This window comes from Trichoderma aggressivum (genome assembly GCF_033847375.1).
Source record: "Trichoderma aggressivum f. europaeum strain CBS 100526 chromosome Unknown scaffold_002, whole genome shotgun sequence".
In the NCBI taxonomy this organism is placed as follows: domain Eukaryota; kingdom Fungi; phylum Ascomycota; class Sordariomycetes; order Hypocreales; family Hypocreaceae; genus Trichoderma; species Trichoderma aggressivum.
The window spans coordinates 569,507-589,774 of NW_026946368.1; the positions used below are offsets into that span (position 1 = coordinate 569,507).

At 52.5% G+C, this 20,268-nt stretch overlaps 7 protein-coding genes across 7 annotated transcripts; 3 read left to right on the forward strand and 4 right to left on the reverse strand.

Moving 5' to 3' along the window:
- Position 1: 1 nt before the first annotated feature.
- On the forward strand, positions 2-3,336 carry Triagg1_976 (uncharacterized protein; the record flags this gene model as incomplete). The annotated part of the gene is made up of 6 exons (XM_062903339.1): positions 2-179; positions 272-417; positions 468-561; positions 631-859; positions 934-3,176; positions 3,245-3,336. 6 exons carry the CDS (start codon positions 2-4, stop codon positions 3,334-3,336), a joined length of 2,982 nt encoding a protein of 993 aa, XP_062760200.1.
- Positions 3,337-5,848: 2,512 nt separating this feature from the next.
- On the reverse strand, positions 5,849-6,673 carry Triagg1_977 (uncharacterized protein; the record flags this gene model as incomplete). Its single annotated transcript, XM_062903351.1, has 2 exons — positions 5,849-6,393; positions 6,553-6,673. 2 exons carry the CDS (start codon positions 6,671-6,673, stop codon positions 5,849-5,851), a joined length of 666 nt encoding a protein of 221 aa, XP_062760201.1.
- Positions 6,674-7,060: 387 nt separating this feature from the next.
- Positions 7,061-10,303, forward strand: Triagg1_978 (uncharacterized protein; the record flags this gene model as incomplete). The annotated part of the gene is made up of 3 exons (XM_062903362.1): positions 7,061-7,136; positions 7,422-10,033; positions 10,127-10,303. The coding sequence occupies 3 exons, from the start codon at positions 7,061-7,063 to the stop codon at positions 10,301-10,303; spliced, it is 2,865 nt and encodes a 954-aa protein (XP_062760202.1).
- A 271-nt stretch (positions 10,304-10,574) lies between these two features.
- Triagg1_979 (uncharacterized protein) lies at positions 10,575-12,211 on the reverse strand (the record flags this gene model as incomplete). The annotated part of the gene is made up of 3 exons (XM_062903373.1): positions 10,575-10,784; positions 10,849-11,825; positions 11,908-12,211. 3 exons carry the CDS (start codon positions 12,209-12,211, stop codon positions 10,575-10,577), a joined length of 1,491 nt encoding a protein of 496 aa, XP_062760203.1.
- A 344-nt stretch (positions 12,212-12,555) lies between these two features.
- On the forward strand, positions 12,556-13,872 carry Triagg1_980 (uncharacterized protein; the record flags this gene model as incomplete). Its single annotated transcript, XM_062903384.1, has 1 exon — positions 12,556-13,872. The coding sequence occupies one exon, from the start codon at positions 12,556-12,558 to the stop codon at positions 13,870-13,872; it is 1,317 nt and encodes a 438-aa protein (XP_062760204.1).
- A 408-nt stretch (positions 13,873-14,280) lies between these two features.
- On the reverse strand, positions 14,281-15,559 carry Triagg1_981 (transcriptional regulator family: Transcription factor TFIIS; the record flags this gene model as incomplete). The annotated part of the gene is made up of 3 exons (XM_062903395.1): positions 14,281-14,289; positions 14,351-15,112; positions 15,416-15,559. 3 exons carry the CDS (start codon positions 15,557-15,559, stop codon positions 14,281-14,283), a joined length of 915 nt encoding a protein of 304 aa, XP_062760205.1.
- Positions 15,560-16,198: 639 nt separating this feature from the next.
- Positions 16,199-19,738, reverse strand: Triagg1_982 (uncharacterized protein; the record flags this gene model as incomplete). Its single annotated transcript, XM_062903406.1, has 1 exon — positions 16,199-19,738. One exon carries the CDS (start codon positions 19,736-19,738, stop codon positions 16,199-16,201), a length of 3,540 nt encoding a protein of 1,179 aa, XP_062760206.1.
- Positions 19,739-20,268: the final 530 nt, after the last annotated feature.

Sequence of the window (20,268 nt, forward strand, 5' to 3'; positions counted from 1 at the left end):
AATGCCTGGCATCTTCTCTCGTCGCAAGAAGGACGCAAAGTCCAAGAAGAACGGACTCGATGATGCCGATTTACTTCCGCAGAAGAAAACATGGGACGATGCTTGGACGCGCAAGACGGTCGATCCCGAGGAGATTCGAGAGCTGCTGCACGGCTGCTGTGAAGAGCTCAAGTCGCGAGGTAGGTCATTCACCCAAGCTGAACGTTGGGCAGCTTGCCGCGATTCTGGCGATTTCTTGCCTATTTACCTTTGACTAACGACTGCGCCGCAGGCCTCGATCATCCATTCTTCCTGCTCCCTTTCCGACCGACATCGAACCCCAGTGCCGTTCGCACCTTTATTCGAAACTTCTTCAGCCAGGACCCTCCGATTAGCGGGGAGATGCTGCTCCAGGAGCTGCGCATGACAGAGCCCATGGTACGTATGTGTGTTTTCATGGCAAAGCGGGTTGCTCACAAAAAGTGCAGGTCATCTCGGGAGTCGTAAAATGGTGCTGGAGCCGTCTTCATGGAGGCCTCGTTGGCTGGGATGCGTACGAGTTGTTCAAGGTTGGAGAACGAGGTATGTGATGGGGATTTCTAGTAAGCGTTTACGGTTACATGCGGGTGCTGACTTTCGGTGCTACCCAAGACTCCAACATGGCCCGCGATTCGTTCAAAACGTTCATCCCCCTCAGCGTGGAAAATGCGGCGCGCCAGCAGATAATCTTCGATTTCTTCGGCCTGATAGCGGCGGTCGCAGCTCATGGCAAGAACAATGGCTTTGGTGGGCGCAAGCTGTCTCGTATGGCCTCATGGTGGGCCTTTGAGCACAATGATACTGGTAACGGTTTCGACGGTGGTTATGGGGCATGGCTTAGGTACGACGACGATCTGCCAACTCTGAATACGGGATATCGATGGAGCTTCATGCTAATGTCTTCCGTGCTTGCAGTGCTGCCGATGCCACCAGTCATCTCTTTTTCGCTTATCTGAGGTCGCTTTCCCCTGAGCAGAACCCCACAGGAATCACCATGCTGCCCAGGTCCCTCCAGAAGCTGCTTCAGGAAACCGAGTATCCTCCGCAGAGGCCGGAATTGCTTTTGGTCAAGACCAAAAAGGTGGTCATGATTGTCGACACAGTTTCCCCAACTCCGTTCGCCTTGTTGCGCCGAGCAAACCACTTTCAATATCGCGACTCTGATAGCGAACTCCAGGAATTTTCCAGCTACGAAGACCCAGTGCAGGCACTAACGGACGAATGTCAGCGAGTCCTCAAGGCAATCTCATCAGCTAATCAGTCACAAGCGTCGAGCGTCAAGGTTTCTACGAGCTTACGGGATGCCTCTTGGTCCCGATTCGAGGATATTGGATTCGCCAGCTCCCTGGAGGAGGACGACGATGACGAAGGAAGCGTCGTGCCAAAGAGAAACCAACAGCTCAAACAGTTCCAGGGGCTCCGCAACAGCCCTCTCTCTGGCGGCAACGGATTGGCACGCCCGACTACGCCTTCATGGGCGGACTTTTTGTCGGCCGGTTTTGTCGACGACAACCAATCGAGGCCCAACTACCTGCTACCTCCCGACAAAATCCTCCCTCCGCTGTCGCCAGATGGTCGTCAACACAGCTCTCAATCCCATAACCCGAGGCTCGAGAGCGAACGTGATGTTGAGCCTGGAGAGCTCGCAAGCATTAGGGTTATCGACCTGGATGACGCTTTCTGGTGGGTGTGGATGACCAGTCTTGCACCTGAGGAGACCCCCGAACGCAAATCGGCTTTTGGTAGATGCGCTGTTGTTGAGACTTCGATCCGTGGTTGCCGCTGGCTTGTTGTGGAGGAGATCATCGCAGGAGCAGCTCCCGACGCGCAAGAAGGAGCCTACATTGCGGAAAAGAAGGGATTGTTTTCATGGACAAAGCGCTCCAAGACCGTCTCTCGACGCAAGAAGTCTCTTGACAAGAATGACAAGACCACAACCGCCAACGCCAACGATAGCAAGGCCAGCATTGGTCCAGATGCTCATGCCAGAGTCCAGGCAAAGGCTGCCCAGCTAAGAGCTCAGCAGGACCGAGAGGAGAACCGCCCGCCGCCCGTTGTCCGCCGCGGCCGCACAGATGCCGAGTTGATGGCTGAAAAGACTAATAGTGTTATGACCCTTCAGCCCCATATTCTGGGCGAGGCCTCCTCAGCCATGAAGTGGGTTAAGAAGTACGACAAGGGCACCATCAAGGATATGTACATGGCCAACGACAACGCAGGCCGAGGAACCGCAGTTCCCGAGCCTACCGAAAGCCACGATACTTCCGCCGACAACCTTCCCTCACCCGCAGTGCCTCCAAAGGATACTCTTTTGACACCGGCCGCCTCGCCTTTACCCCATGGACACTCTGCCCTATCATTGGTTCCCGAGAATGCCTTGGAAGAAGCGCGATCTCGCTCTCCTCTCCCGGAGCAGGCTGCAACTCCTGTGTCTGCTACTCCTGAGCAGCCAAAGGCAGAGCCCAGCCTACCAACACCGCCCAAAGAAGAGCCCGCTGCCCGGGTTACGTCGCCTACCTTCAACGGCAAACCCTCGTCGTTCGAAACTCCACGGAGCCCCGAACCCGCGAAACAGCAGAAGGGTGGTTTCTTGAAGATATTTGGACGCAAGAAGCGTGCCTCCAAGAACTTGGAAAGCGTTAAGACTGATTTGAACAAGATGCTTGAGCAGAACGCTGGCAAGAAGTCTATCGAGAAGCCAATGGCCAGTCCTGCTGTTGTCTCCCCAATTGAGCAAGAACCGGACACGCCAGTGGACGGAGAGCCCATCTACGAGCCGATTTACGACCAGCCGGCCGACGATGATGCTGCACACGACGATGCCCCTAATCAACCAGAATCTGAGCACGATTTCTCAAGATTTGACCAAGGCCCTCTGGATGATGTACCAGCTTTTGTTCCAGAAGATGATGAGGATGATGAATTCGAGGATGCGGTGCCACCCCCAATTGCTCGTCCTGCCCCCAAGTTTACCTCAAAGCTGCCCGTGAAGGAAGCTACTCCTCTTCCTCCTGTGAAAGAAGGAGTCCCTGCTGGAGTTAGCCCAGGCATTCAGGACCGTTTTGCTCAGCTCCGCAAGAATGCGGCTGAGCGAACTTCTTCCCGCCCGGATGACTTCCCCAAGCCCACCAAGACTGAAGGCGAGGATGGAGAAGAGAGTACGTGCTAAAGACTATCCCCTCCCAGATTATATGGTTGCGCATGCAATTTACTGACTTTTCCAAAGCAATCGAATCTCGAGTCGCACGCATCAAGGCCCGAGTCGCCGAGCTCACCGGCAACATGGAGGGCACATCGGCCCCTCTCCGTAATAACTGAGCGATCAAGATAAACCGCTTGAATCCGTCCGATTTCTTGTTATCAATACTTCTTCTCTTTACTATTTCTGCCGCAATTTGATACCACTCGTCGTCATTTTCCCTTGAACGCAACCAGAGATACGATGCAATGTGCAGCGTTTCATTTTTAATACTAGTCCACATTCTCTCTTTGTCTCTCCTCCTCTCTTTATCCCATCTTTTATTTCTTTCAGACTTATGTATGATACCACCTCAAAAATAGGAGACGAGTGTAGGGAACGTCAAAGCAACTCGACCTATAATTTCAGCCCTTTTCTACCACGCACGATTTCAATCTCCTTTACACACGAGAAAAGATAATGTTTATGCGTGTGGAATTTGGAACCTTTCTTTGGCGTTCCCCTCTCCTTCCTCTATCTACCTGCCGTTTTGATCCGGGATAAAACTGTCTGTCATATTTCCCTATTTTCTTTTTTCTCTATTCTTTTTTTCCCGCCGAGTTTTTCTTGATTTTGTCCTGTCCTCAAAAAGAAAGAGCGTTGGAGGGTTCCATATGGAGATGGAAGATGATGAATGTCGTTTGATACATAGTCCCTCGAGGTTTTGAAGCCTGATATAGAACCTGAGAATGCAAGAAATACTACTCGTGCTTTTATACTTTTTTATTGAGATGTGTGATTGAAGTTTGAGTATCGCTGTGATTATATCATGGTTTGTTCTCTGTTTATGCAAAAGTAGATATGCACAATGGCAAACCTACACGCCGCAGGTGACGGGGTAGACATGGTAGACAAAGTAGACATAGTAGACATAGTAGATATAGTTTTGTTAGAAATTGATCATGATCAAGCCCAAATACTGTGCCTTGTCTCGCGGCATCACACGTATTTATTGTTTGCTCAGATATGGTAGATACATATCTTCTTCTTCGTATCTGCAAGCTATAACGAAATATCCCTGTATCCCATGACCTGAAATTCCCAATCCTCATCATGACCCCGTCGCCCTATGACCCTATTATATATTCCTTAGTTCAAGCAGAGTTCGGCTCTGATCTCCCCAACTACCTTTGACATCTCCAACATGATCTCTTGATTTTCCTCCGTATTCTTTTTCTCACGATTCTCCGCAGCCTCAGCCCTTTGCTCCAAAGTTTTAAACTTTTGCCCGAAAACCTCCAGTTAACACATCTGATTTCCGTAACAACATTTTTGGTCACCTCGTTACCCGAGACCATATTGATGAGATCCTCACGATTCAACTGATCTATCAGCGTCTGACGCTGATACTTGATCATTGACGATGTACCCTGGTTATCATTGTCCAGCTCATGGCCGTTCTCAATGATGCTCTCAAGGTTTCGCATTTCTTCACCAATATCGGGATATATTTGGTAGTATGGTCCCGGCTTGTTCAAGAGATCCAGCATGATGAATTTCTCTTTGACCAGATTCATATGCGTATCTGGGATTTCCTGCCTCGGATATATAATCCCCTTTCACAATGATAGTGATCATTTTCCGAGCTTCCTCCTTCGGCAGATCCAACGCCTCCTGGTGGTACATCTTAACGCATCGAAATGCTTCAATCCATTTCGGGTCGGTTCTCTTGATGTTCAACTCACAGAATGTGAGCCGGGGCGGATTTTCGTCGTCTTGGATTTCGGTGTCCATGGTTGACTTGTCTCCAACTGAACTTATGCTGTAGGAGGATAGTAGCATGATGATAAGAGAAAGGAAGAAGAAGAAGGATCAATATTTTTGCGAGAATAAATAGAGAGTAGGTGGTCAAATGATAGCGGTAGAGTAAATACGGCAGAAACAATAGTGCCTTGACTTCGATGTGTTCAGTTTGCAGCTGGCGGCAACTGGAAGTATATTGCATTATCTTCATCATTTTAATTCGAAGTTACAGAGTGGGACTACATGGAGTGGGTATATTTTCTACCGGCGCTTTACCCAGAGATCTTGGATACTGAAGGATAAGTGTCGTTGTTTTAATGCCCACATCATACTAAAATGAAGTATATATATTCAGCAACAGGGTACTATAGTGAATAGGGGCGGCAGCTTAATAGCAGCAGAGACAAAGGTTTTCATCATGTTTCCTAGCTTAATTGATGTTATCCAGTTCCCAACTGGCAGTGGTGAAGCAATAGGACATGATACTGGGGAACTAAGTTCACAGATGCCGGTGAGTTGGAATATTTTAAGGTCTTTGGAGATCCATGCTATTGGAGGCGAGGGTTAGATTTTGAGCGCCCTTGAATGGCAAGTAATGCGTATTTACTACGGATAACAGTATCCTAATGGATGATGGTCAATGTACAGGTTTTGGCGCCGAAGCCTCTTCAAAAGGCAGAAAATGGAAAGGAAGCCAACGTGCTAAACGCCACCGACGAAAAGAGAAAGAATCAAGACAATAAACAAGTAAAAGCCAATAAAGCAAACTCCCAGAATGTTGAACCCTCGGGTATAATGCACGTATATCGTCACTCGCTGCGGATCAGTCATCTTTTAATCTTGCACTCGCTAATCAACCTCCATGGCATCGCACGTATCGTCCACGTGGAAGAACGGAGCTGGCGCAGGGTCGCTGCGTGGCATCGTTACGGCGGGGGCATGGAAGTATGTCTGAGACGCCATCTGAGGCGGCATGTCGTTGTTGGGCATCTCGTCGGGCTTGGCCACCTTCTTCTGCTCCTCTCTCGCTCGATGGCGGGCTTCGATGATGGCCCTGCGCACGCTGTCCTTTTCTTCGGGCACGGAGAGGGACTTTGGATCGCTGTAGAGGACCAACTGCATGCCAGCCAGCTCGCCGTCGTCGTTGGCTAGGATTTGGCGCGGGATGCGGTTCTGACGCAGATGCCTCTCGATGTCTGGCAAGAAGACGAGCTTACCGTCGTCGTTTTCGCTGTCGGAGGAGAGCTCGGCATCCAGATCGTTGATGTACACCACGTGCTTGGAATCGTCAACCTGCATCGTCTCATTGTCGTCCGACGTCGGCTTGGGGCATGTTGACGATGCGGTGGCAATGGCCGGTGTCTGGGCCTTGACGTGGAGCTTGGACTTTGGCTCTGTCACGGGCGTTAGCGAATTGACCGCTTACGGAGGTTGCTTGGAATGCATTGGGCCGCTTTAACACGGGTGGGAAAAGAAGAAGAAGAAACCACAAGACGAGAAGGAAATGAGAATAAAAGAAAAGAGTATCAATCAGAATCAGCTGCACATCTCACCTATATTGAGCCGGCTGAGGCGCTTCGACAGGCGCTCGCGATCCGAGTCGAGCGTGTCGGCCTTCCTCTTGCGCCGCTGCCTCTCCATAAGGATGCCTGGCGCGGGCGAGGTCCCCAGCATTGTCTGTGTCTGTGTCTGTGTCTGTGTCTGTTCCGTTCCGCCCTGCTTAGCCGAATTGGAGAGCGAACAAGGAGAAAAAAACGAGCACGACTTGACAACAAGAGTTATGCCACAGCTAACAAACTCGCGCCCCCGCGTGTGAAGTGACTCCCGTCTGTGCTGATGCGGACGCTGGCAAGGTCGCGGCTACGGTGCAGCTCGGCCAGAAGCGGGCGACAGACGTCCTTTGTAGGCTTGAGTCACTCTTGTAGAAGTTTCTACAAAACCCACCCGCCACAACCCCGCCGATTGCTCTCCGAAGCATCGCATCTGCAACTTCGCCTCTGCACTTTTGCAACCACGCGCGCCGCTCTCCAGCCAAGACTGCAGACTCACAACTTCGCAAGCATGGCGGGCAACTGGCCCGAGGCGCAGGTGCGCAAGACCTTTTTCGACTTTTTCGAGCAGAGGGGGCACACGCTGGGTAAGTGGTGAAAAAATAATAATGAACCGTTGGCGATGCCTCACCCCTCCAGAGTGGCGGGGTTGACTCGGCTTGGGGGAAATGAGAAACCGCCAACTCGCCGCAACGACAGAAACAAGATGCCGGTTGATTGTCTGCAATGCTCGACCTCAATCTCGTCCATCTCGTCTCTTTTTTCATCGATTGCATTGCCTGCTCTACATCATTTATCCCATCGTGGCGAGCCATCCATCGTCACCAAACATATGACTGACACATGCTGATTTTTTCCTTCTTCTTCTACAGTACCCTCCGGCTCCGTCGTCCCTCATAATGACCCGACCCTACTCTTCACCAATGCGGGTATGAACCAGTTCAAGCCCATCTTCCTCGGCACCGTCAACAAGTCCGACCCCATGAGCAACCTCAAGCGCGCCGTCGACACCCAAAAGGTCATCCGCGCTGGTGGCAAACACAACGATCTCGACGATGTCGGCAAGGACAGCTACCACCACACCTTTTTCGAGATGCTTGGCAACTGGTCATTCGGCGACTACTTCAAGAAGGATGCTATTGAGATGGCGTGGGAGCTCTTGACCAAGGTCTACGGCCTTGATCCTACACGCCTCTACGTCACATACTTTGAAGGCAACCCGGCTCTCAGCCTCGAGCCCGATCTGGAGGCCAAGGACTTTTGGCTCAAGACTGGTGTGCCTGAGGATCACATCATTCCTGGAAACATGAAGGACAACTTCTGGGAGATGGGTGACCAGGGTCCCTGCGGTCCTTGTTCCGAGGTCCACTACGACAAGATCGGAGGACGCAACGCCGCCAGCCTCGTCAATATGGACGACCCCATGGTTGTCGAGATCTGGAACCTCGTTTTCATGCAGTTCGACCGACAAAAGGACGGCAGCCTCAAGCCCCTGCCTGCCAAGCACATCGACACCGGCATGGGCTTCGAGCGTTTGGTCTCTGCCCTCCAGGATACCGCCTCCAACTACGCCACCGATGTCTTTACTCCCCTGTTCAAGAAGATTGAGGAGGTCACTGCCGCGAGACCCTACACCGACAAGTACGGCCAGGACGATGTCGATGGCATTGATACCGCCTACCGAGTTGTCGCAGACCACATCCGAACCATGTCGTTCGCCATCACGGACGGTGCCGTGCCCAACAACGACGGCCGCGGCTATGTCATTCGACGAATCCTCCGACGTGGTGTCCGATATGCCCGCAAGTACCTGAATGCCGAGATTGGCTCATTCTTCTCCAAGATTCTGCCTGCCCTGGTTGAACAGATGGGAGAGCAGTTCCCCGACCTCGCCAAGAAGCAGGGAGACATCAAGGAGATCCTCGACGAGGAGGAGGAGGCCTTCTCCCGAACTCTGGACCGTGGTGAGGCCCAGTTTGAGAGATATGCCGCCAAGGCCGCCAAGGACGGCGTCAAGAAGCTGGATGGAGATGTCGTCTGGAGACTCTACGACACCTTTGGCTTCCCTGTCGACTTGACCAAGCTGATGGCTGAGGAGCGAAGTCTGGACATTGATGAGGACGAAGTTGCCGTTGCCCGTGAAAAGGCTAGAGAGGCTAGCAAAGCTGTCAAGGATTCAGTACAGACATTTGCCAAGCTTGATGTTCACAAGATTGCCGAGCTCGACTCAGAGCTCAAGGTCGCAAGGACAAACGACGACGCCAAGTATCTCAGGGGCGACAGCAAGGGCAGGGTTCAGTACATCTTTGATGGCCAGGCTTTCGTCAAGTCGACCAAGGATATCCCCGCCAACACCGCCATTGGCGTCTTGCTCGACAAGACCAACTTTTACGCAGAGTCCGGTGGTCAGATTGCCGACACCGGCCGCATCGTCATTGATGATGTCGTCGAGTTCAAGGTCATGGATGTCCAAGACTTTGGTGGATACGTCCTCCACAGCGGCTACATTGAGTACGGAGTGCTTTCTGCCGACGATGAAGTCATTTGCGAGTACGATGAGCTTCGCCGCTCGCCTATCCGCAACAACCACACCGGCACACATATTCTCAACCACTCCCTGAGAGAGGTGCTCGGTGAAGACGTCAACCAGAAGGGTTCCCTGGTGGACAATGACAAGCTGCGTTTTGACTTTTCACACAAGACTCAGGTCAAGCTCGACGAGCTGAAGAAGATTGAGGAGCTCTCCAACAAGTACATCCGCGCCAACTCCAAGATTTTCTCCAAGGAGGTGGATCTCGACCTTGCGCTCAAGATTGAGGGCCTTCGTGCCGTCTTTGGCGAGACTTACCCCAACCCCGTGCGAGTGGTTTCCATCGGCAAGGATGTCGATACCCTGATTGCGGACCCCAAGAATGCCGAATGGAGAAAATACAGTGTTGAGTTCTGCGGTGGCACCCACGTCGACCAGACCGGCTTGATCAAGGACCTCATCATTGTCGAGGAGAGCGGCATCGCAAAGGGTATTCGTCGTATCATCGCATACACCGGCGAGGCCGCCCACCAAGTCCAGCGCGAGGCCAAGCTGTTTGAGCAGAAGCTGGTTGACCTTGAAGCCCTCCCCTTTGGCCCCGAGAAGGAGGCCCAGGTCAAGGCCGTCTCACAGGACCTTAGCCAGCTGGTCATCTCAACACTCACCAAGGACGAGTTCAACCAGCGTTTCCAGAAGACTGCCAACGCTGTCGTTGCCGAGCAGAAGAAGAAGCAAAAGGCCGAGTCCAAGACGGCCGTCGACACCGTTGCCAAGCACTTTGAGGCTAACAAGGAGAGCCAATGGTTCGTGGGCCGACTCCCCATCAGCGCCAACGCCAAGGCCGTGGGCGAGGTCATCAAGCACTATCAGTCCAAGGACAAGACAAAGTCCGTCTACTTGTTTGTCGGCAGCCCAGAGGAGGGCGCTGTTGCCCACGGAGTTTACGTCGGAACTGTAAGTTGTTTTCCCATCTAACCTCTTTGCCGGCATATTTCATAAAAGACGACATGACATGAACATGTCACTGACATTGAATCCTTTCTTTAGCATTTGTCCTCACAAGGTGTTACTGCTGAGCACTGGGCTGCCTCCGTGTCCGATGTCATTGGTGGTCGCTCGGGTGGCAAGGAGCCGTCCCGCCAGGGCCAAGGAACTCAGCCGGAGAAGATTGACGACGCTGTCGAGACTGCTCGGAAATGGCTGAGCGAGAAGCTGAAACTGTAAAAAGTTTTGTGTATTATATAAGAGGAGCTATGCTTTGTTTGTAGCCAAATTGATGAGACAAAAAAAGGTACATATGAAATTGGGAGACTGGGTCTATTTGGGTGATGGACGGGTTAAGGGTAAATGGGTAGCGCCAGATGAGTAGAATGATGTGTCGCAATTATTCATTTGAAGGTCAAATTGATAGATGTTGATTTTATGCTTTTTAAATGCTCATAATTTGTATTGATACAACGTCCTACAAGTCGGTTGAGATGTCTATATACACTACTTATACAGTAACCATGACACTGGCGTTTCTATAATGCGACAGGAGGGGATTCTCTCCGCTGCGCGTCTCCGTGTCCTCGACATAGGCCCACCGACGCATGAAGTCTCCGTGGGACATGACGCGGGTCAACTTGCCGGTGATGGCCCGGTAAATGGCCTCGGTGATGTTGAAGTCTGTGGGGAAGAGGATGTCAAAGTAGCCCTGGTGGACCTACATTGTCCCAAAATGATTTAGTTTACGCTCATGGAAAGTTGTGGTATGTTTCGGAACTTACAAGGGGGGTTGTGACGGGGACCATTCTTCGTTGGAAACGGGTCTGCACGACGGGAGCGTTGAGGCCCTTGATGGCCTGGGGGAGAGCGTCGAAGTCGGACGTGAGGAGACGGTGCGCGGGGAAGTACTTTTCCAGGACGTCGAAGAACTGCATGAGCCTGGTGGGGATGAACTCGGCGGGGGAGAGGTTGGCGGCAAAGGGCATCTTGGTGGACAGATGGCGGAGGAGAGGGTTGGAAGGGTACGGCTTGGGATAGTTTCCGCCGGTGGCGGCGTGGCGGACGCGGAAGAATCTCGCGGCCAGGGGATCCAGCTCGTGGACGTAAAACTCGTAAAAGTCGCCGTCGCCGTCGATGAGCACGTGGCCCTGCAAGGGTTCCTCGGTGGTGACGTCGTAGCGGATGCCGTCGTGAGAGAAGTTGTCAAAGACCTCCATGGCGAGGAAGAAGCAGGGCGAGGGGACGTAGCGGTCCCACTCGAAGATGGACTTGTTGATGATGTCGACCTTGTCGGCGTGGCCGCGGGACTCGGCGGTGGAGAGGAGGTGGCGGTTCTGCATGGCGGCGAGGGAGGAGGAGATTTCGATGATGTTGAATTTGGTGCGGGCGTAGACTTGGGGGTCGGCGGCGCGGATGTAGTCGAGGACGTTGAGCATGAGGGTTCCTCGCCCGGCGCCCATTTCGAAGATGAGCAGGTCGTCGTAGGGGTACGTCGTGAGGCGGTAGTTGGAGACGAGGTACCGGGCAATGGCCTCGCCGTAGTACGGCCTGAAGAGCTCCGTGGGCGTGTGCCACAGCTGTCTGGTCGGGCTGTCGCCTTCTTTCTCGTCGAGCAGGTCTTCGAAGTCGGTGTATCGCCGGCCCAGCTCGGCCTGGAACTCGAGCTCGTCACGCATGGCATTGAAGTCGAAGGGCTCGCCGGGACTGAAGATGACGGCCTCTTTGGAGAAGTAGCCGTACGAGGGATTGTACAGACTATCTGTGGTTTTGCCCATTGTCAGCCAGCTCAACTTTTTTCCAAATCTGCGCATATGAGAGCGCATGAGCAACACAACACATACCGTCTATAAAATCCCGAAGCAGCATCTTCACTTTCCGCGGCCGCTCCGTCCTCTTCTTCAGCTCCTGCAGCGAGATGTACGGATACTGCGCAAACTCTTCTCTTCGGTCCTCGGGCAAAATGTGCGTCCGCTGCTGCCAGCGACTCTCGTTGGTCTTCATGCCGCGATCGATCGACGGCCTTGTGCCGATGCCGCGACTCGGCTGCCTCTGTCTGCTGGCGAGGCCATTGCGCAGGCCTTGACACCCGCGAGGGCGATGCCGAAACAGCTGGCGGAAGAGATGGGCCACAATGGGAGAATCCATGATGGCAATCGTCACGATGCCTTCACAAGATGAAATGTTTCTTCTCGTCCCCCAAATCAGGCGCTGTAGCTGTTGGCAGATCCCGCAGCTACGCCCGGAAAGTGGTTTGTTCCGAGTAGGGCTGCCCCGCGGGTTCCCGGTACGTACCTTTTTCTTCTTTCTTTTTCTGCGCTCTTAGTACCGGCAGGGATTAGCAATGACCTCAGAAACGACAAAGTTTAGTCTATCCTACAGAACTTTAGCACTTCATCTACATATTGTTCACTTCAATAGCCCGCAGAAAAATGAGGGCATTTTGAATACAATTACAATGAGGCATATCCGGTCACGGCCAGTAGAGTAGCATGTCATTGAGCGACCATCCCAAGGCTTACGGCACGGCAGCCATTGCCGTTGCCTTTACAGCAGGCATCATCGCTACCCTGGGATTCAAAGAGCTGTATCCCGAGCTTGAATCCCGCTACCAGCACAAGAGCACCAGCCGCTCGAATGATACCAGGAGATCGAGTTTCTTCTGGGGAGCGCCGGTGAAGCTCGAGGACCATGAGCCGAAACCTTCGACGTCTCGGTCCGCCGGAATAGCGACAAATGGCATCGAAGGCTGCATCGGCAACACACCCCTCATTGAAATCCAATCTCTCTCCGAAGCCACTGGCCGGACCGTCCTGGCCAAAGCCGAGTTTCTCAATGGCGCTGGGAATAGCCCCAAGGACCGAGTGGCTCTCAACATGATCTTGGAGGCCGAGAAGCAGGGCCTCCTAACGCCGCATCAAGGCGACACCATCTATGAAGGGACCGTGGGCAGCACAGGTATCTCGCTGGCTACTCTGGCCCGCGCAAAGGGATACAAGGCTCACATCTGCATGCCCGATGACCAGGCCTTCGAGAAATCGGATCTTTTGGTTCATCTGGGTGCAACCGTTGAGAGAGTCCCCGTGGCTCCAATTACCAGTCCTGATCATTTTGTCAACTTGGCTCGAAGGCGCGCCATTGAGCACACGCGATTTTCAGAAGATGGCAGCAAGGGCTTCTTTGCGAATCAGTTTGAGACAGAGTCCAACTGGCAGGCTCACGTCGTCAGCACAGGCCCGGAGATCTACCAGCAGACAGACGGAAACCTTGACGCATTCGTAGCTGGTGCAGGAACTGGCGGAACGATATCGGGAGTGGCGCGATACTTGAAGCTCGAGGCCAAGATGAAGAATGTCAAGGTCATCCTGGCGGATCCCCAGGGAAGCGGACTGTATAACAAGATTAAGCACGGCGTCATGTACTCGCCCACCGAGAAGGAGGGCACCCGGCGCAGGCAACAGGTCGACTCCATGGTAGAAGGAATCGGCATCAACCGCATAACCAACAACTTCGAAGTCGGCCGAGACTTGCTCGACGATGCAGTCAAGGTGACTGATGAGCAGGCCTGCCGCATGGCCAGGTGGCTCGTGGAGAATGACGGCATCTTTGTAGGGAGCAGTAGCTCTGTGAACTGCGTCGCTGCTGTCATGGCGGCAATGAAGCTGCCCCCCGGGAGTCGGGTCGTCACCCTGTTGTGTGATTCCGGCACCCGCCATTTGAGTAAGTTCTGGAAGAATATCAAAGACATGGGCTTGGAGGAAGGAGAACCCACAGATCTATTTGCTGAACTGGGTATACCAAAGTCATGATGAAAAGCCTTGACCTTTATCCTGTACATGACGGAGCTAGCTCCATAACCACTATCGCATGTTGTTGATAGAAAACCGGCAGCAGTGATCTATTAGATGATCTAGATAAAACATACTGCATAGCCTCACGGCAACACCAAGTTCATGATGTGCACGCCGACGCAAGACATGCCAAAAAAAGGTAAAAATATGAGGAAGGGAAAACACTACACGGCGCCCGAAGGTCCTGAGTTCTTCATATCATACCCGAAAAAAAATGTAATCAATTTTCCATAACTCCCATCCCGAAAAAAGTTCCACCCCATTCGCTCCGTAGGAAACATCAAGCAAATCGAAACGGCGTCCTCATAGTCCTCGAGGCAGACGTGTCGCCTTTATTGTAATTTTCTCCCTCTTCTCGCTGTCTCCTTATGAGAACTGCAAAACAACCCTCGTTAGTATTGTAGCATAAGAGGGGAGGAATAAATAGAAAACATACCTTCCACCGGTTGCCGCAATTCATACACTCGCAAAACGTCGTCATCGGCTCATCAGCACTTCGTGTCTGCGCCTGGGTATAGCTGACCTTCTTCTTCTTGCACTTGCCGCACTCCAGGCTGTCGCTGATACTCTTCTCCGCCATCGGAACCTGGGCCTTCTTCATGTTCTCCTTCTCCAGCTCCTGCTCCATCTTTTTCCGCTCCTCGCTCTTGAGCTCATCGTCCGTCATGCTGACGAACCGATCGGGCGAGATTTCTCCCGACAGGACTCTCTTGCCCAGGTCCCGATTGGACTTGCTCTTGAGATTTTGGAAGAGCGACCGGATCTTCTTCTTGTACTCGGCGCCCTCGCCGTTGAGGAGGGTGAACAGGGCGTTCTCAACGGCAACGGCCTTGGCGATGACGTCGCTCTCGGACTCGGTGGATCGGTAGGCAAGGCCGTTGTACAAGAGGCCGATGCACTGGTTGCGGACGTTGGACTCGGTACGCTTGATGCTGACGCCGTCGGTGTCGAACTTGCGCTTCTCGGGGTCGCCCTTGAACGCCTTCTTGGCGCCGCTGGGCGCGGCGTTGGCGGACGGGTTGGGCGGCGACGCGGCGGCGGGTGCTGACGGGGAGCCCATCTTTGCCTTTTGCAGCTTGGAGTTCTTTTCCTGCTCGACGAGCTTCTTCCACTTGATGACGAGTTCCGAGGCGGCTCGAGCAATCTCCTTGTTGGGATTTGACCGCAGCTTGCCGACAAAAACACCTGCGCGCGTGGCCTGCAGTTTGCGACAACCAATGTCAGAAGAAAGAACAACGGGCAATCAAGACATGGAATGAGAGCGATCATCATGGTGACGAGAAGCTGCGATTGGAGGCGATGCTTGGGAGCAACATCGGCGGGCAGTGACGAACGGGGGCCCATCCAAACGTGACAGATAATCAGATCGAATGGATCCTGCCCGAACATGCATTCACGGCCCGTGTATAAGAGGCGCACAACATTCACAGCCTCGTCTCTGCCCATTCCATTTCCCAAGCATTTGCTCTTTGTAAAAAAGGCCGCACATGATCAAACGTACCCGTAGCATCTCCTCGGTCGGTGACGCATCCTTCTTGAGCGACTCCAGCAGCTTCAGCGCATTCTCCGGCGGCTCGTTGGCGGCCACGACCTTGGTCAGCGCCTTTACGCGCGACTCGAGCTCACGCTGGTCCATGCCCGGCATTGCGGAAATTCTCGGTAGCGAAAAAAAAAAAAACGATTCTAAAGTTGACGATGATTGATTCGAAATGGAGGGGTGGAAAGACAAGAAAACAGCGAAGCTTTTTGGAATTAGGGAAGCAAAAAAAAAGAAAAAGAGCAAGACTTGACAGAGGGAGAGAAAAAAAAGGTAGCAGTTATCGGCATCTGCCAGGTTTCGCTCTTTGCCCACGCGGCGCGCGGCGAATCAATCGTCGCATACGGAGTTGGCTTGGAGGGCGGGTGGGATGAATGTCCGGGGTTTAGCCGTCCGATTTTGTAGTAGAAATGCTTGAGGCGGGTCACGTGGGGAGCTTCCGAGGTTGGCGCCCTCGTTTCATGCTTTGAATATGCCATATGTTGGGCTGAGTGCACTTCATGATAACAAAATAGTCATATATGAATAGCTACTCTGTAATTGAATGGGAAATATGACTGATGATAAGATTTGGTCTATAACAACTACAGCAAGTGACTATTCAATATCCTATTTTGGTTAACCAACAACTTAGCAATCATGCGAGGTGCATCCTGAAATGTCTTTGAGTTGGGCAACAGGAAGCTGAATAGACGCTCTTTCAATATAGATTAGGGAATTATTCGCAACATGGGCTGTATACAAGTCTCAAGCACGCCTCTGTCTGCCCGTTTTCCTACGTTTACTAGCCCCTGAACCCTCCCCAGATTCCGCAGTCTCTTCTCCCCCGGCCATATTCGCCCTCAGTCTATCCACCGCAGCCGCCATTCGCTTGCTCCCCTGAACTCTCTGCCTGGGAGCAAACGTCTCCCTTGCGCCAGCGCCAACACTCCCGCCAAAGAACCTCGTAATGTTGCTCTGCGTCCCTTCAATCTCCCGCTTGTTCATGTCCCGAATCACCGGCACGAGCACCTCATCCGTGCGCTCCTTGCCCCATCCGATTGTCGCCATGAGATACTCTCGCAGCCCTGCCACATCAGGAACGCCCCATTGAAACGGCTCCGTGCTGCTGTCGACCATTGGGTGGAGGTAGGCCTCGTAAACGGCTGGACTTGGGAAGCCGAGCGGCAAGAAGAGCTTGGTGGCCTGTGACTTGCGGAATTTGCGCCTGAAAGACGAGGATGCATCGGCCTCCTTGGGCCGCGTTTGGGCTTGAACCTCTTTCCACCACTCGCGGAACTTGTCGAGGCCGTCTTTGCCGGGAAACTCGGAAAGGATCTCGACAGCTGTAACGGGACCGACGCCAGGCAGTCCTTCTGTGTAATCCGACCCCAGGAGCTGAGCGAGCGATATGAGCTGGTCTCGAGACAGGGACATTTCTTTATCGAGGTCTGCGCCGACATAGCATTCTACAAATTTGTTGCTGTTAAACATGTTCTTGTAGACTCGTGTCCCTCCAAAGAGAAAGGTGTCAGAGTCATCTGTAACGATGCCGTCAACCATGCCGAGCCGGACCAGCTCTGCACACTGCGCTTCTGCTTCCATCGGCGCGGTGATGTACGGGATGCCAAAAAGGCGAAGCAAAGCCTGACACTCTGTAATCATGGTCTGCGTCACTTCGTCTGCATCACGGCGATCCTTCTTCTGCTGGTTTCGAAGCGCTCTCAGTTCTCGCTCATAGTCTTCTTTGTTTTGCTGTGTAGACTTTTTGTTCAGTTCACTAGCGAAGCGCGCGTGTTCCTCTGCTTCTTCAGCCATCTGTGCTAGGAGTTCTTCGTCCTCGGGGTCACTAAACTCATCGTATTCTACGTCGGCAAATAAGTCGTCGTCATCCACGATGCCTTCTACTGGAGGCTGGCCCAAAGGAAGGCTTTCAATCAAGAAGGCATCTGCTTGTGTATCTCCCTGAGGTAGTGTGCTGTCCGCTGGCTGGACGTCTTCAAACTCAGGTTCGGGCGAATCATGGCTCTCTTGCGCTTCAACAACAGGTGGAACGGGAGCAGTGGGAGCTTCAGGTATGGGAATTTCTTCAAACTCAGGCTCGGGCGATTCGCTCTCCGCTCTGCTCTTATCCTCAAGAGCAGGCTCGGTTGTAGGTGGCTCAATGCTTGAATCATCCTCTTGGACTTTGTCGACCGTGGGGCTAGAGATCGGGGCCGCTTCTGGCGATGGTGGTATCTCAATAATTTTGACATCATCGCTGGCGTCGTCATCCTCATCTTCAGAGTGGATTTCGATCAACCGATCCCGCAACTCTTTTCGTCGAAGGTTTTCTTCTTCTTCCGCTTCAGCTCTATCCTGAGCGTTAATTTCTCTTTCGACGCCTTGCTGTTTCTTGATTGCTTCTCGAATATCCGTCTCATCATCTACTAGCCACGGAGGTAACGGCTTGGGACCATCTTCTTGCTGAGTTTCAACTTCGAAACCGCCGCTTAACCCATCTTCTTGTTCTCCCTCTTTATCCAGTTGTCTGTCATCTCCACCTGCTGTAACCACAATTGGTTTCTCTTGGGGTGTCTTTTTCTTAGCGAAAAGAGACGAACCCCAGTCCAGCTTTGGGAACGGTAGAGGGCCATCAAACGGGTTCTTCTTATTCTCAAAAGCTGGCTTTAGTTGAGGTTTCTTCATCTTCCGTGACCTTGCTAGGATTGCTTGCATATCGTCATCGCTGTCGCTCTCTTTTGCCTCCTCTGATATCGGGGCTTCTTGTCGTTTCGGAACAGCCGCATTGGCCCGGTTGTTTACAATGTGCGCAATCATTGAGCCGCTACTACGACTGATAGGCTTTGGCGCTTCCACGGCTACTTGAGTCCACTCAGGTTTGTCTCGGACATCCTCATCCTCATCCATGCTCTCTTCTGATTCCCGTCCAATGCCGTGTTGACTCTGCAATGATAAAGCGATTGCAAGATTGAGATCATGCTCCTCTTCTGGATGCATATGCTCCGCAGGCTGTTCCTCCAAAATATTTTCTGTCGGATCCAATCTCCCCCCCACGAACAAGGAGTCTTCGTTGGCGCTTTCATCATTGGCAGCATCCTGTCTGTGGCTCATGTAAAAATGCTGTCGTCTGCCACTTATATCTTGAGCAGCTTGAAAGCTTGCAGCATCTGACTGGGACAGTTTGGGTAGCCGATTGACACCCACGATTGGCACATCTTCAAAGTCTTCTTCTTCACTTTCTTCTTCCTTTGTCTGGTATTGAAATTGAAGAGCATCCACATCAATTGGCTTGTGGGCTTCCCCGACATCTTTGTCTTTGCTGACCACTCCAAGAGCCCAGCCTCCTTCCACACCCTCGTTCTTCACCAAGATGTATTCTCGATCTCTTTCTCCCGCAATACGTGCATTGACGCCGAGGGTCAGGTCAGTGCCCGACATTCCAATTTCATACATTAGTCGCTGTGTCAAATGATTTCTCTCCTGGACTCTTTCAATCTGAAATCTCGAGAAAGCCATGCGGTCAGGAAACATGTCATCGAGCTGTTCCTTGCTCAGGCCCATTCTGAGTCGACTCCTCAATCTCGCCGCGTTGAGAATATTGTACCTATCAGGCGGCGGAAGGCTCTTGAAGAAGTCGCCGTCGAAATCAATCTTGCTAAAGTCGTACAGGTTGATGTCTTCTCCGTTGTTGAACTGGCGCGCATATTCTTCCAATTCCTCTACGCTCATGATTCGAGGATCGTCTGGCTTTCCCATTGATGCTATTCCACCCTCGATTTCCGGCAGGTGATAGGCATCCTGCTTATAAAACTTGCGATTGCGCAGCCTCTCCTGTTGAGACATGCCAATCTCCTCAACGTAGACCAACTCGTTGGCTTCGGGGATATCTTCTTCTGGCTCTACCGGGCGCGGCCTCTCTTTTTCCCTTTTGCGTTTTTCCTCCTCTTCCTCCGCGAGTCGCTGCATCTGAATAGCCAGAAGCTTCCCAGCGGTCCTGACGGCATCTTCTCGCCTTCCCTCTCGCCTCTGTTTGCGCTTCTGAATGGTTGCTCGTTTCAATGCTGGAGCGCCGCCATCAAACACAAAGACGGGCTGGATACCAAACCAGAGAAGCTTGCAGATGCGCCGAAAGAATCCCACAATATGGGAGTTGCGAAGCGCATTGCCTTCTTTATCACGGACAGCCTTGAGAAACTGGTAGATCCAAATCGATGCATCCACGGCCAGACGCTTTCGATTGAGCGTTGCCAGGTTGGTAGGCCGTGCACACGGCTGGATCACCGTCCAAAGCCCGTTAACACCCATCGTGAGAGCGCGGGCCTACCGATAGCCCGCGACTGGTTATTTTGACTAGTGAGGCGGCGATGGCATTGCGATGGGGTTTGTGCGAGGTCGACTCGCTTCCACCGCAGTCGTAGAGGTGGAAATGCAAGTCCTCGACGCAATATTGTGTGATGAAGAAGAGTTGAAGATTCACGATCGATGAACTCTTGTAGTGACGCTATTGTAGTAGAGGCGGTGGGGCTGTCAAGCACAGATTCAGCCCTATCTATTGGCCAGCTCGACTTATCGCAGCCTCCCTCGGCCGCATCAGAAGCAGCTTTTCCCCCACGCTTTGATTCTCTTGCATCTCCATCCTTGCGCTGCTCGAGGCCAAGGCTAGTCTTCGCCATGGATAAAGATGAGGCTCACGAATATCTTTCGTCTCTTTTGAACCAGAGTTTGCGCATCTACACCACAGATGGCCGCATGTTTCGGGGCAGTTTCAAATGCACAGATCCGGTTCGTCTCCCCGAGCAAAAGGAAGGACAGGCTTTGCAATTTACCGTGTCATT